Source organism: Ranitomeya imitator, chromosome 4 (genome assembly GCF_032444005.1).
Source record: "Ranitomeya imitator isolate aRanImi1 chromosome 4, aRanImi1.pri, whole genome shotgun sequence".
NCBI lineage: Eukaryota > Metazoa > Chordata > Amphibia > Anura > Dendrobatidae > Ranitomeya > Ranitomeya imitator.
Window position 1 is genome coordinate 721148579 of NC_091285.1, and position 16359 is coordinate 721164937.

Here is a 16359-nt window from a genome sequence, read left to right on the forward strand (position 1 = left end):
TATTCATACTGATGGCTTAAGACCGGTCACTGATGAGTCATTGACCCACCCCCTATTTTACATACTGGTTGTTATATGTAGTAAAAAAAATATCACCTTCAGCAGGCATGCGCTTGCGGCACTTTATTTACTAGAGGAAAAAAAACTGTCTCCACCAAAATGATGCTGGAGCACCTGCGCAGTAGCAGCTACCAGCGATCCGATAGATGCTACTGCGCATTCGCCACCGGTGCCGTTTTGTTAGAGGAAAAAAAAATGCTTAACCAAGGTGGCGCCTGCGCAGTGGCATCCGTTGGACTGCCGATAGATGCTGCTGTGCAGGCGCAGCCGGAGCCATTTCGAGAAAGATCTAATTTTTTTCATAATCAATCTATATCACTAAATAAAACCATTTCATGCACATTATAGAGGCAATCATGCTGCAGCGCAGGTGCCGGTGCCTGCCCGCTGAAGGTGAGATTTTATATATATATATATATATATATATATATATATATATATATATATATATATATATATATATATATATATATATATATATATATATATATATGTATATCTATATATATTTTTTATATACATATAATAATCTATATGTAAAATAGGGGGCAGGTCACTGAGAGATCAGTTACCTGTCACAAGCCATCAGTATGAATACTTAATCAGAGCACTACATAAAGACCCCCGCCCCTTGCCCGCCTACAGGTCACCCCAAAGCATGAGAATCTTTTTAACCCCTTTCTGCCATTAGACGTACTATCCCGTCGAGGTGACCCAGGCCCTAATTCCCATGGACGGAATAGTACTTTATACGCAATCAGCCGCGCTCACGGGGGGATTATCACAGCTGACATCCGGCACTATGTGCCAGGAGCGGTCACGGGCACATTAACCCCCAAAACACTGCGATCAAACATGATCGCAGTGTTCCGGTGGCATAAGGAAGCATCGCGCAGGGAAGGGGCTCCCTGTGTGCTTCCCGGAGACCCTCAGAACAACGCGATGTGATCACGTTGTTCAGAGGGTCTCCTACCTCCTCCTCCCTGCAGGCCCCGGATCCAAGATGGGCACGGGGCTCCTTCCAGGTCCTGCAGGGAGGTGGCTTGTCAGTGCTTGCTGAGAGCAGGCGCCGGGAAGCCTCCCTGCAGTGCCTGTGTGATCGCTGATCTGACTCAGTGCACTGCTAAGTATCAGATCAGCGATCTGACCCTATATAGTCATGTCCCACCCTGGGACTAAGTAAAAATGTAAAAAAAAAAAAAATTCCTAAATGAAGAAGAAAAATAAAATATATATTGCTCCAATAAATAAATTTCTTTGAGTAAAAAAACAATAAAAGTACACATATTTAGTATCGCCGCGTCCGTAACGACCCGTTCTATAAAACTGTTTCACTAGTAAACCCCTTCAGTGATCACTGTAAAAAAAAAAAAGAGGCAAAAAACAATGCTTTGTCACCTGCAAACAAAAAGTGGAATAACACGCGATCAAAAAGACAGATATAAATAACCATGATACCGCTGAAAACATCATCTTGTCCCGCAGAACAAACCGCCATACAGCGTCATCAGCAAAAAAATTAAAAAAGTTATAGCCCTCAGAATAAAGCGATGCAAAAACAATTATTTTTTATATAAAATAGATTTTATTGCATAAAAGTGCCAAAACATTAAAAATGATATAAATGAGGTGTCGCTGTAATCGTACTGACCCGAAGAATAAAACTGCTTTATCCATTTTACCAAACGTGGAACGGTATAAACGCCTCCCCTAAAAGAAGTTCATGAATAGCTGATTTTTGGTCATTCTGCCTCACAAAAATCGGAATAAAAAGCGATCAAAAAATGTCAAGGGGGCCGGAAATGGTACCAATAAAAAGGTCAACTCGTCCCGCAAAAAAACAAGACCTCACATGACTCTGTGGGCCAAAATATGGAAAAATTATAACTCTTAAAATGTGGTGATGCAGAAACTATTTTTCGCAATAAAAAGCGTCCTTTAGTCTGTGACGGCTGCCAATCATAAAAATCCGCTAAAAAAACGCTATAAATAACAAATCAAACCCCCCTTCATCACCCCCTTAGTTAGGGAACAATAATAAAATAAAAAAAGTATTTTTTTCTATTTTCTCATTAGGGTTAGGGTTGGAGCTAAAGTTAGGGTTGGGGCTAGAGATGGGGTTAGGGTTTGGATTATGTTTACTGTAGGAATTATGGTTGGGATTAGGGTTAGGGTTATGGTTGGGATTAGGTTTAAGAGTGTGTTCAGGTTAGGGGCGTGTTCATGTTAAGGTACCGTCACACATAACGATATCGTTAACGATATCGTTGCAACGTCACGCTTTCGATGACGTAGCAACGATCCCGCTAACGATCTCGTTATGTGTGACAGCGACCAACGGTCAGGCCCCTGCTGGGAGATCGTTGGTCGTGGGGAATGATCAGGACCTTTTTTTGGTCGCTGATCACCCGCTGTCATCGCTGGATCAGCGTGTGTGACGCCGATCCAGCGATGTGTTCACCTGTAACCAGGGTAAATATCGGGTTACTAAGTGCAGGGCCGCGCTTAGTAACCCGATATTTACCCTGGTTACCATTGTAAAAGTTAAAAAAAAAAAAAAAAAAAAAAAAACACTACATACTCACATTCCAATGTCTGTCACCTCCCCCGGCGTCCACAGGGTTAAAACTGCTTTCGGCAGGAGCGCTGCTAATGCAAGCGCTCCGGCCGAGAGTTTCCCTGCACTGACTGTCAGCGCCGGCCGTAAAGCAGAGCACAGCGGTGACGTCACCGCTGTTACTGCCGGCGCTGACACAGTCAGTGCAGGGAAACTCTCGGCCGGAGCGCTTGCATTAGCAGCGCTCCTGCCGAAAGCAGTTTTAACCCTGTGGACGCCGGCGGGGGACGTGACAGGCTTCAGAATGTGAGTATATAGTGTTTTTTTTTTTTTTACTTTTACAATGGTAACTGTTATGGCTGGCAATCAGGCAACACAGCGTGCAGTAATCAGCGCACATACAGAGATCTGGCAATAACCAAAAACAATAGGACGAGCTCTGAGACGTGGAATCTCTGTAGACTGCAGTACCTGATCTATCCTCACACAACTATAAGCAGCAGTGGATTGCGCCTATCACTACCTATGCAACTCGGCACTGCCTGAGGAGCTGACTAGCCTGAAGATAGAAATACAAGCCTGACTTACCTCAGAGAAATACCCCAAAGGAATAGGCAGCCCCCCACATATAATGACTGTTAGCAAGATGAAAAGACAAACGTAGGAATGAAATAGATTCAGCAAAGTGAGGCCCGATATTCTAGACAGAGCGAGGATAGCAAATAGAACTATGCAGTCTACAAAAAACCCTAAAACGAAAACCACGCAAAGGGGCAAAAAGACCCACCGTGCCGAACTAACAGCACGGCGGTGCAACCCTTTGCTTCTCAGAGCTTCCAGCAAAAGTTAATAGCAAGCTGGACAGAAAAAACAGAAAACAAACTAGAAGCACTTATCTAGCAGAGCAGCAGGCCAAAGGAAAGATGCAGTAGCTCAGATCCAACACTGGAACATTGACAAGGAGCAAGGAAGACAGACTCAGGTGGAGCTAAATAGCAAGGCAGCCAACGAGCTCACCAAATCACCTGAGGGAGGAAGCCCAGAGACTGCAATACCACTTGTGACCACAGAAGTGAACTCAGCCACAGAATTCACAACAGTACCCCCCCCTTGAGGAGGGGTCACCGAACCCTCACCAGAACCCCCAGGCCGACCAGGATGAGCCACATGAAAGGCACGAACAAGATCTGGGGCATGGACATCAGAGGCAAAAACCCAGGAATTATCTTCCTGAGCATAACCCTTCCATTTGACCAGATACTGGAGTTTCCGTCTAGAGACACGAGAATCCAAAATCTTCTCCACAATATACTCCAATTCCCCCTCCACCAAAACAGGGGCAGGAGGCTCCACAGATGGAACCATAGGTGCCACGTATCTCCTCAACAACGACCTATGGAATACATTATGTATGGAAAAGGAGTCTGGGAGGGTCAGACGAAAAGACACCGGATTGAGAATCTCAGAAATCCTATACGGACCAATAAAACGAGGTTTAAATTTAGGAGAGGAAACCTTCATAGGAATATGACGAGAAGATAACCAAACCAGATCCCCAACACGAAGTCGGGGTCCCACACGGCGTCTGCGATTAGCGAAAAGCTGAGCCTTCTCCTGGGACAAGGTCAAATTGTCCACTACCTGAGTCCAGATCTGCTGCAACCTGTCCACCACAGAATCCACACCAGGACAGTCCGAAGACTCAACCTGTCCTGAAGAGAAACGAGGATGGAACCCAGAATTGCAGAAAAATGGAGAGACCAAGGTAGCCGAGCTGGCCCGATTATTAAGGGCGAACTCAGCCAACGGCAAAAATGACACCCAATCATCCTGGTCAGCGGAAACAAAACATCTCAGATATGTTTCCAAGGTCTGATTGGTTCGTTCGGTCTGGCCATTAGTCTGAGGATGGAAGGCCGAGGAGAAAGATAGGTCAATGCCCATCCTACCACAAAAGGCTCGCCAGAACCTCGAGACAAACTGGGAACCTCTGTCAGAAACAATATTCTCAGGAATGCCATGTAAACGAACCACATGCTGGAGAAACAAAGGCACCAAATCAGAGGAGGAAGGCAATTTAACCAAGGGCACCAGATGGACCATTTTAGAAAAGCGATCACAGACCACCCAAATGACCGACATTTTTTGAGAAACGGGAAGGTCAGAAATGAAATCCATCGAAATATGTGTCCAAGGCCTCTTCGGGACCGGCAAGGGCAAAAGCAACCCACTGGCACGTGAACAGCAGGGCTTAGCCCTAGCACAAATTCCACAGGACTGCACAAAAGCACGCACATCCCGTGACAGAGATGGCCACCAGAAGGATCTAGCAACCAACTCCCTGGTACCAAAGATTCCTGGATGACCGGCCAGCACCGAACAATGAAGTTCAGAGATAACTTTACTAGTCCACCTATCAGGGACGAACAGTTTCTCGGCCGGACAACGATCAGGTTTATTAGCCTGAAATTTCTGCAACACTCTCCGCAAATCAGGGGAGATGGCAGACATCTCCTTCCTTCCTTCCTTGAGGATACTCGCCGGCTCAGATAACCCCGGAGAGTCGGGCACAAAACTCCTAGACAGAGCATCCGCCTTCACATTTTTAGAGCCCGGAAGGTATGAAATCACAAAATCAAAACGAGCAAAAAATAACGACCAACGGGCCTGTCTAGGATTCAAGCGCTTGGCAGACTCAAGATAAGTAAGGTTCTTATGATCAGTCAATACCACCACGCGATGCTTAGCACCCTCAAGCCAATGACGCCACTCCTCGAATGCCCACTTCATGGCCAGCAACTCTCGGTTGCCCACATCATAATTACGCTCAGCAGCAGAAAATTTCCTGGAAAAGAAAGCACATGGTTTGAACACTGAGCAACCAGAACCTCTCTGTGACAAAACCGCCCCTGCACCAATCTCAGAAGCATCAACCTCGACCTGGAACGGAAGAGAAACATCAGGTTGACACAACACAGGGGCACAGCAAAAACGACGCTTCAACTCCTGAAAAGCTTCCACGGCAGCAGAAGACCAATTAACCAAATCAGCACCCTTCTTGGTCAAATCGGTCAATGGTCTGGCAATGCTAGAAAAATTACAGATGAAGCGACGATAAAAATTAGCAAAGCCCAGGAATTTCTGCAGACTTTTTAGAGATGTCGGCTGAGTCCAATCCTGGATGGCCTGAACCTTAACCGGATCCATCTCGATAGTAGAAGGGGAAAAGATGAACCCCAAAAATGAAACTTTCTGCACACCGAAGAGACACTTTGATCCCTTCACGAACAAGGAATTAGCACGCAGTACCTGGAAAACCATTCTGACTTGCTTCACATGAGACTCCCAATCATCTGAGAAGATCAAAATGTCATCCAAGTAAACAATCAAGAATTTATCCAGATACTCACGGAAAATGTCATGCATAAAAGACTGAAAAACAGATGGAGCATTGGCAAGTCCGAACGGCATCACCAGATACTCAAAATGACCCTCGGGCGTATTAAATGCCGTTTTCCATTCATCTCCCTGCCTGATTCTCACCAGATTATACGCACCACGAAGATCAATCTTAGTAAACCAACTAGCCCCCTTAATCCGAGCAAACAAGTCAGAAATCAATGGCAAGGGATACTGAAATTTAACAGTGATCTTATTAAGAAGGCGGTAATCAATACACGGTCTTAGCGAACCATCCTTCTTGGCTACAAAAAAGAACCCTGCTCCCAATGGTGACGACGATGGGCGAATATGTCCCTTCTCCAGGGACTCCTTCACATAACTGCGCATAGCGGTGTGTTCAGGTACGGACAAATTAAATAAACGACCCTTAGGGAATTTACTACCAGGAATCAAATCGATAGCACAATCACAATTCCTATGCGGAGGTAGGGCATCAGACTTGGACTCTTCAAATACATCCTGAAAGTCCGACAAGAACTCTGGGATGTCAGAAGGAATGGATGACGAAATAGACAAAAATGGAACATCACCATGTACTCCCTGACAACCCCAGCTGGTTACCGACATAGAGTTCCAATCCAATACTGGATTATGGGTTTGTAGCCATGGCAACCCCAACACGACCACATCATGCAAATTATGCAGTACCAGAAAGCGAATAACTTCCTGATGTGCAGGAGCCATGCACATGGTCAGCTGGGCCCAGTACTGAGGCTTATTCTTGGCCAAAGGTGTAGCATCAATTCCTCTCAACGGAATAGGACACCGCAAAGGCTCCAAGAAAAATCCACAACGTTTAGCATAATCCAAATCCATCAGATTCAGGGCAGCGCCTGAATCCACAAACGCCATGACAGAATACGATGACAAAGAGCACATTAAGGTAATGGACAAAAGGAATTTGGACTGTACAGTACCAATAACGGCAGAGCTATCGAACCGCCTAGTGCGTTTAGGACAATTAGAAATAGCATGAGTAGAATCACCACAATAGAAACACAGTCTGTTCAGACGTCTGTGTTCTTGCCGTTCTACTTTAGTCATAGTCCTGTCGCACTGCATAGGCTCAGGTTTACTCTCAGACAATACCGCCAGATGGTGCACAGATTTACGCTCGCGCAAGCGACGACCGATCTGAATGGCCGAGGACATAGACTCATTCAAACCAGCAGGCATAGGAAATCCCACTATTACATCCTTAAGAGCTTCAGAGAGACCCTTTCTGAACAAAGCCGCTAGTGCAGATTCATTCCACAGAGTGAGTACTGACCACTTCCTAAATTTCTGACAATATACTTCTACATCATCCTGACCCTGGCATAAAGCCAGCAGATTTTTCTCAGCCTGATCCACTGAATTAGGCTCATCGTAAAGCAATTCCAGCGCCTGGAAAAATGCATCAACATTACTCAATGCAGAATCTCCTGGTGCAAGAGAAAACGCCCAGTCCTGTGGGTCGCCGCGCAAAAAAGAAATAATAATCAAAACCTGTTGAATAGGATTACCAGAAGAATGAGGTTTCAAGGCCAAAAATAGCTTACAATTATTTCTGAAGCTCAGGAACTTAGTTCTGTCACCAAAAAACAAATCAGGAATCGGAATTCTTGGTTCTAGCATCGATTTCTGATCAATAGTATCTTGAATCTTTTGTACATTTACAACGAGATTATCCATTGAGGAGCACAGAGCCTGAATATCCATGTCCACAGCTGTGTCCTGAAGCACTCTAATGTCTAGGGGAAAAAAAAGACTGAAGACAGAGCTAAGAAAAAAAAATGATGTCAGGATTTCTTTTTTCCCTCTATTGGGAATCATTGGTTTGGCTCCTTGTACTGTTATGGCTGGCAATCAGGCAACACAGCGTGCAGTAATCAGCGCACATACAGAGATCTGGCAATAACCAAAAACAATAGGACGAGCTCTGAGACGTGGAATCTCTGTAGACTGCAGTACCTGATCTATCCTCACACAACTATAAGCAGCAGTGGATTGCGCCTATCACTACCTATGCAACTCGGCACTGCCTGAGGAGCTGACTAGCCTGAAGATAGAAATACAAGCCTGACTTACCTCAGAGAAATACCCCAAAGGAATAGGCAGCCCCCCACATATAATGACTGTTAGCAAGATGAAAAGACAAACGTAGGAATGAAATAGATTCAGCAAAGTGAGGCCCGATATTCTAGACAGAGCGAGGATAGCAAATAGAACTATGCAGTCTACAAAAAACCCTAAAACGAAAACCACGCAAAGGGGCAAAAAGACCCACCGTGCCGAACTAACAGCACGGCGGTGCAACCCTTTGCTTCTCAGAGCTTCCAGCAAAAGTTAATAGCAAGCTGGACAGAAAAAACAGAAAACAAACTAGAAGCACTTATCTAGCAGAGCAGCAGGCCAAAGGAAAGATGCAGTAGCTCAGATCCAACACTGGAACATTGACAAGGAGCAAGGAAGACAGACTCAGGTGGAGCTAAATAGCAAGGCAGCCAACGAGCTCACCAAAACACCTGAGGGAGGAAGCCCAGAGACTGCAATACCACTTGTGACCACAGAAGTGAACTCAGCCACAGAATTCACAACAGGTAACCAGGGTAAATATCTGGTTACTAAGCGCGGCCCTGCACTTAGTAACCCGATGTTCACCCTGTTTACCTGGGTGCTGCAGGGGGACTTCGGCATCGTTGAAGACAGTTTCAACTATGCCGAAGTTGTTCCCCGGATCGTTGGTCGCTGGAGAGAGCTGTCTGTGTGATAACTTCCCAGCGACCACACAACGACTTACCAATGATCACTGCCAGGTCGTATCGCTGGTCGTGATCGTTGGTAAGTCGTTTAGTGTACCTTTAGGGCTAGGGTTAGGGTTGGGGCTAGGGTTAAGGCTACAGTTAGGGTTTGGATTGCATTTACGGTTGGGAATAGGGTTGGGATTAGGGTTAGGGATGTGTTTGGATTAGGGTTTCAGTTATAATTTGGGGGTTTCCACTGTTTAGGCACATCAGGGGCTCTCCAAACGCGACATGGCGTCCGATCTCAATTTCAGCCAATTCTGCGTTGAAAAAGTAAAACAGTGCTCTTTCCCTTCCGAGCTCTCCCGCGTGCCCAAACAGGGGCTTACCCCAACATATGGGGTATCAGCATACTCAGGACAAATTGGACAACAACTTTTGGGGTCTAATTTCTCCTCTTACCCTCGGGAAAATACAAAACTGGGGACTAAAATTCATTTTTATGGAAATAAAAAGATTATTTATTTTCACGGCTCTGCGTTATAAACTGTAGTGAAACACTTGGGTGTTCAAAGTTCTCACAACACATCTAGATGAGTTCCTTGGGGGGGTCTAGTTTCCAATATGGGGTCACTTATGGGGGGTTTCTACTGTTTAGAGGGGCTCTGCAAACACAATGTGACACCCGCAGGCCATTCCATCTAAGTCTTCATTCCAAACGGCGCTCTTTCCATTTCGAGCTCTGCCGTGCGCCCAAACGGTGGTCCCCCCCCCACATATGGGGTATCCGCGTACTCAGGATAAATTGGACAGCAACTTTTGGGGTTCAATTTCTCCTGTTACCCTTGGGAAAATACAAAACTGGAGGCTAAAAATCATTTTTGTGGGGAAAAAAAGGATTTTTTATTTTCACGGCTCTGCGTTTTAAACTGTACTGAAACACGTGGGGGTTCAACGTTCTTACAACACATCTAGATAAGTTCCTTGGGGGGTCTAATTTCCAAAATGGTGTCACTTGTGGCACATCAGTGGCTCTCCAAACACAACATGGCGTCCTATCTCAATTCCAGGTACGGTAATTTTGTATTGAAAAGTCAAATGGTGCTCCTTCCCTTCCGAGCTCTGCCATGTGCCCACCAGTGGTTTACCCCCACATATGGGGTATCTATTAACTCAGGACAAATTATACAACAACTTTAGGGGTCTAATTTCTCCTGTTACCCTTGGTAAAATAAAACAAATTGGATGTGAAGTAAATTTTTTGTGAAAAAAAGTTAAATGTTCATTTTTTTTAAACATTCCAAAAATTTCTGTGAAGCACCTGAAGGGTTAATAAACTTCTTGAATGTGGTTTTGAGCACCTTGAGGGGTGCAGTTTTTAGAATGGTGTCACTTTGGGGCATTTTCTATCATATTGACCCCTCAAAGTGACTTCAAATGAGATGTGGGCCCTAAAAACAAATGGTGTTGTAAAAATGAGAAATTGCTGGTCAACTTTAAAGCCTTAGAACTTCTTAACAAAAAAAAATGTTGGTTCCAAAATTGTGGGAAATGTTACTTATTATTTTGTGTGGCATATCTCTGTGATTTATGGGCATGAAAATTCAAAGTTGGAAAATTACCAAATTTTCGCCAAATTTCCATTTTTTTTCACAAATAAACACAAGTAATATCGAGGAAGTTTTACCACTAACATAAAGTACAATATGTCACGAGAAAACAATGTCAGAATCAACTGAATCCTTTGAAGCGTTCCAGAGTTATAAGCTCATAAAGGGACAGTGGTCAGAACAACCACAAGACGGATTTAATCAATCAAGGTATCATTGTAATCAGTATAACGACATCAACCTGACACTGTCTGTAGTTACTGAGCACATTCCTGCTGACAGCTTCCCTTTAAGGCAGTTAAATATATCATTTAACCTTGGGCTCCTCTTTTATCTGGATCCATGAATTCACACGTTCTTGGCTTTAACGTTCCATGAAACCGGGGCTGGTTTCTGGCCTGATATAATCCCGTTAATGGGACCGGTCTTAAATTTAACGAGAAATTGGTGGTAGTCCGATTGGGCTGATAAGATTCTGTTTCACTGGTGCTAGTGAAAGGGTCCTCTCCACACTGTGAGCGAGTGTGGTGCTACGTCAGCGACTGTGTAGGCCACAACCTCTCACTCCCTGTTTTTCCCTGGGCCCGTGTAGGCAAGGGAGGGTGTCTGTGTAAAACTATACAAGCTGACCATACCTGTCCCCAGTGGGTGCAAGTGAGGAGACCGTGCAACGTTATCCCTCTGACGTAATAGTGATGTCAGGCGAGATTGCGTGTTCGTCACATGTGGTGGGAGTTCAGTGTGATCGAGATAATAGTATGTGTGAATGTGTGATCCATACTCCCAGACACTAAAGATTAGCAGAGGGGCAGTCCAGACAAGGATCGAGTATATTGTGCGCTTTCGTGACAAGATGCAGGCACAACTGGTGCACGATAATATGACGCGATCCCAGGCTGACCAGAAGCGATGGTACAACCAGAATACTTGTGATAGGACATAACAGGTGGTTCAAAAGGTGTGGGTGCTGGTCCTCGTACACCAGGACTAGTTTCAGGCAGTCTGGGAAGGCCTATACCTCATGCACCAGCAGCTCAGCTCTGTAATATACTTGGTTACACTAGACCACACGCAGGGAAGGTGCAAGGCCTTTCGTGTGAACATGATGAAGGCACATCATGAGTGGGAGGCCTTCCCTCTCGGTATGCAACCTGCCAGAAGACGGAGAGGCGAAGACCCTCCTAGATACTCTCGCCAGGGCTAGGGCGGGTGGGACCATCGATGATGTGGAGGTTTGCCACCAACATACCCAGTTGGGGGCAGCCCTACATCCCTTCTCGGGATTTGTTCAGCAACAAGCCCGGAAGGACAGAGTCGACCGTCTATCACGTGGACACCAGCGATCACCCCCCAATCTGGTGTTCAGCATATCGGGTCTCCCCAAAAGTGCACATGTGCCAGGACATTGAGGAGATGCTGAAGCTGGGAGTCATCTAAAGATCCAGCAGTGCTGGGTCCTTGCCTGTAGTCCTCGCCCCAAATACGGAGTGGACAATTTGGTTTTGCGTGGACTACAGGTGGCTCAATGCTGTCATGGTCACTAATGAGTACCCCATGCTGCGCATCGATGACTTGCTCGATTAGTTGGCAGGGGCCAAGTACCTGACCATCATGAATCTGAGCCAGGGATATTGGCAGATTCCCCCGACCCGCAAGGCACAGGAGCGCTCTGCCTTCATCACCCCACTTGGACTGTACGAGTCCACAGTGATGCCATTCAGCATGAAGAATGCCCCTGACATTTATCAGCAGATGGTCAACACGCTGCTCAGGGGACTTGAAGGTTATGTGGCTGCATACTTGGCTGGCATTGCCATCTTCAGTTCCACCTGGGAAGATCACCTTAAGCATGTGGCAGAGGTACTCGGGCAGATCCACTGGACAGACTTCACCATTAAGCCAGAAAAGTTATGTCCACTTCCTGGGACACCGGGTAGGAGGTAGGGCTCTGAAGCTGGAGCCTGGGAAAGTGAGCGCCATCACATCCTGGCCCAATGCCCAGGACAAAGAAACAGGTGATGTCCTTCCTGGATACCACCGGATACTGTAGGAGGTTCGTTCCCCACTATAGTAGCCTGGGGAATCCCCAGATGGAACTCACCAAGAAGAAGCTGCCCTCCACAGTCGATTGGACAAATGACTTTGAGCCGGCCTTTCAGGTGCTGAAGACCGCCCTTCCCAGCTTCCCAGTACTACAAGCAGACAACTTTACACGGCCGTTTGTAGTACAGACCAATGTCAGTGACTTTAACCTCGGTGCTGTGGTCAGCCAGGTTGACTCTATGGGCCAAGAACACTCCATTTTGTTCCTGAACCAGAAGCTCCTGCCGAGGGAGGTGGCCTACTCCACAATGGAAAAGGGATGCCTGGCAATTGTGTGGGCCCTGCAGTGTCTGCAGCCATACTTGTATGGACACCAGTTCATTGTGGAAATGTACAACAACCTCCTCAGCTGGTTATACACCTTATCCATAATGAATGGGAAGTTGTTATGCTGAGACTTGCACTCCAGCAGTACCACTTTGCCATTTGCCACAAGCAGGGTCATGACCACGGTAATGCCAATGGGTCATCCTGACGAGGGGAGGTAGCGGATGGACATGTGGTGGAATACTGGAAAGTGCTGCCCCCTAGCATCTTCTAAAGGGGATGTGTGAAGCATGGGGGGATTTAATGGATTTATCGTACATCCTAGCCACACACCGGTTACATTTTAGAGAGCTCTGGAATGGGCCGAACGCCTTCCACGGTTTCGATCTGTTCTAGCACCCCAGGGTGGGGAGATACGCAGAACAGCTAGTAGAAGCCAGGTAGAGAAGCTATGGTTGGTCTCCAAGTATAAGGGGGTGCCCGGTCAGATCCAATGGCGCCAGAACCACCTGCGACTGACGTTATGTTGGGAAGTTATGATCCTTCATAGGTTTTGGGAGTTTTAACTTCAAACACTCAGTGGAGGGAGATAAAATCCCTCTCGGGGGCGAAAAGGGTATGACCAACTAAGAGGATAAATGCTTGTGCAAGGCCATGTGCTCGCTCTCTTTGTCATTCTTGCTGTTCACTTCTATGGGGGGGGTTGTGTAATGTGCTGGACAAAACTGAATCAGCTAGCAGCCCCATGCCCCCATGCGGCCCAGCACACATGGTCGAATATCAAACCAGTAATTGACACGATTTATCTGCTTATGACTTTTGTACCGTCTGTATTTTCATATCTGACCATTGTATATGTATAACCATTGTGTACAGTATATAGTGTATTGTCTAGTGTTCCCTTAAGGTAATTAAATGGATAATTTAACCTTGTGCTGCTCTTTTATCTCGATCCACGAATCCACACGTCAGTGTTCTATCCTTGAACTTTCCATGCTACAGGGACTGATTTCTGGCCCAATATGATCCCGTTAATGGACCTGGCTTATATCTAATAAGGAATTGGTGGCCGTCCTACTGGGCTGATAAGGCTCTGTGTTACTGGTGCTAGTGACAGGGGCCTCTTAGTCTGTCAGGGTTGTGAGCGAGTGTGGTGCTACGTCAGCAACTGCATGGGCCACATCCTCTCACTCCCTGTGTCTCCCTCGGCCCTTATTGGCAGAGGGTTGTCTATGTAACCCTGTGCCAAGCTGACCGTGTCTCCCCAGTGGGTATGGAATGTCACGTTGATGCAAGTGAGGAGACCGTACCACGCGATCCCTCCGACATAATAGTGACATCAGGCGAAGTGGTGAGGTGCGGGTTTGTCACAACTAATCGTATGCTAAATAGTTGCAAGTCCAATTTATGTATTAGATAACCAAGGTGATTGTCTACAAAATGATGGTAGTCTCATGTTCAAAGCAGTTGTGGATGGGCATATATGGACCCTGAAAGTCAAAAGTTCGGGGGTGGGGGATATAGCTATGACCAGTATTGGTCCTAGTAGTGATGGATATAGCTCTAACCAGTGGGGGTCCTGGGGATGGAGGATATAGCTATGACCAGTGGGGGGTCCCATGGGTGAAGGATATAGCTACGATCAGTGTGGGTTCAGGGGGGTGGGGGTATAGAGCTATGACCAGTGGGGGATTCCGGGTACAGGGCTACAGAGCTATGACCAGCGGGGGATCCCGGGTGTGGGGGTATAGAGCTATGACCAGTGGGGGATCCCGGGTGTGGGGCTATAGATCTATGACCAGTGGGGGAATCCGGGTGCGGGGCTATAGAGCTCTGACCAGTGGGGGATCCCGGGTGTGGGGGTATAGAGCTATGACCAGTGGGGAATTCCGGGTACAGGGCTACAGAGCTCTGACCAGCGGGGGATCCCGGGTGTGGGGGTATAGAGCTATGACCAGTTGGGGATCCCGGGTGTGGGACTATAGAGCTATGACCAGTGGAGGAATCCGGGTGCGGGGGTATAGAGCTATGACCAGTGGGGGATTCCAGGTACAGGGCTACAGAGCTCTGACCAGCGGGGGATCCCGGGTGTGGGGGTATAGAGCTATGACCAGTGGGGGAATCCGGGTGCAGGGCTATAGAGCTATGACCAGTGGGGGATCCCGGGGGTGGGGGTATAGAGCTATGACCAGTGGGGGGATTCCGGGTACAGGTCTACAGAGCTATGACCAGTGGAGGATCCCGGGTGTGGGGCTATAGAGCTATGACCAGTGGGGGATCCCGGGTGTGGGGGTATAGAGCTATGACCAGCGGGGGATCCCGGGTGTGGGGCTATAGAGCTATGACCAGTGGGGGATCCTGGGTGCGGGGCTATAGACCTATGACCAGTGGGGGATCCCGGGGGTGGGGGTATAGAGCTATGACCAGTGGGGGATCCAGGGTGCTGGGCTATAGAGCTATGAACAGCGGAGGATCCCGGGTGTGGGGGTATAGAGCTATGACCAGTGGGGGATCCCGGGTGCGGGGCTATAGAGCTATGACTAGTGGGGGATCCCAGGGGTGGGGGTATAGAGCTATGACCAGTGGGGGATTCCGGGTACAGGTCTACAGAGCTATGACCAGTGGGAGATCCCGGGGGTGGGGGTATAGAGCTATGACCAGTGGGGGATCCAGGGTGCTGGGCTATAGAGCTATGAACAGCGGAGGATCCCGGGGGTGGGGGTATAGAGCTATGACCAGTGCGGGAACCCTGGGGTGAGGATATAGACCTATGACAGGTAAGTGTCCCAGTCGTGGAGGATATCTATCATTGGGAGTCTACATGTGCAGGCACTATGACTGATGATCCCACTCTTGTGTCCTGCAGTTGCTCTCTATAAGGAACCTTCTCTTCATGATGTCATAAAAGTCTCTCCCACAAGAAGACTGACCCCAAAACCGAGTGCTCGGCTTCGAGGGGCCCGATGAGAGAAACTGGAGGATGAAGGAAAGTGACGAACGATGCAATAAATCCCAACCACCTTGGAGAGGTGGGGAATACATGGACTGTGAGGAGCAGCGTCTCCATTAGAGAACAAGCTTTACTAAGACTTTCTGGACCCACCATGCTGCATCCGAGAAGGCAAAAATATGAGACCCCTAGGACCACTTAAAGGGAAAGACATGTGGTCTGCATCTCAGGAAGCCTGACAACTATCTTCCAGCATCTGTATATGGTACTGCAAATGTAACCTCTCATGTGTTCATGTATACGGCTCTATGCACTAACCTGCGCCTAGATATATCAAGACCCCAAATCACCAGACCCTCATTGTGAAGGATGAGCCATCAGTCTACTAACCGAATATATGCAAATAAATTATATAATTAACGATTGTGTGTAATGTCACCTGTAATACAGAATCCCTTGTGTAATATCACAGGTATAAGACATACACCCCCCATGAAAGATCACACATGTAATACAGACATCCCCTGTGTGATATCTCGCGCGTAATCAGATAGTCCCCCATGTAATATCACACGTATAATACAGACACTCCCCTGTGCAATATCACTGGTGTAATACAGACAC

At 47.1% G+C, this 16359-nt stretch overlaps 1 protein-coding gene across 1 annotated transcript in view; it reads left to right on the forward strand.

The window, feature by feature from the left end:
• FGF11 (fibroblast growth factor 11) overlaps window positions 1-16157 on the forward strand; it is a 105313-nt gene extending 89156 nt beyond the window's left edge. Inside the window, exon 5 of the mRNA XM_069767590.1 lies at window positions 15652-16157. Within this exon, the coding sequence (XP_069623691.1) occupies window positions 15652-15752 (101 nt within the window). The 3' untranslated portion in view covers window positions 15753-16157. The remainder of the gene's footprint in view (window positions 1-15651) is intronic.
• Window positions 16158-16359: the final 202 nt, after the last annotated feature.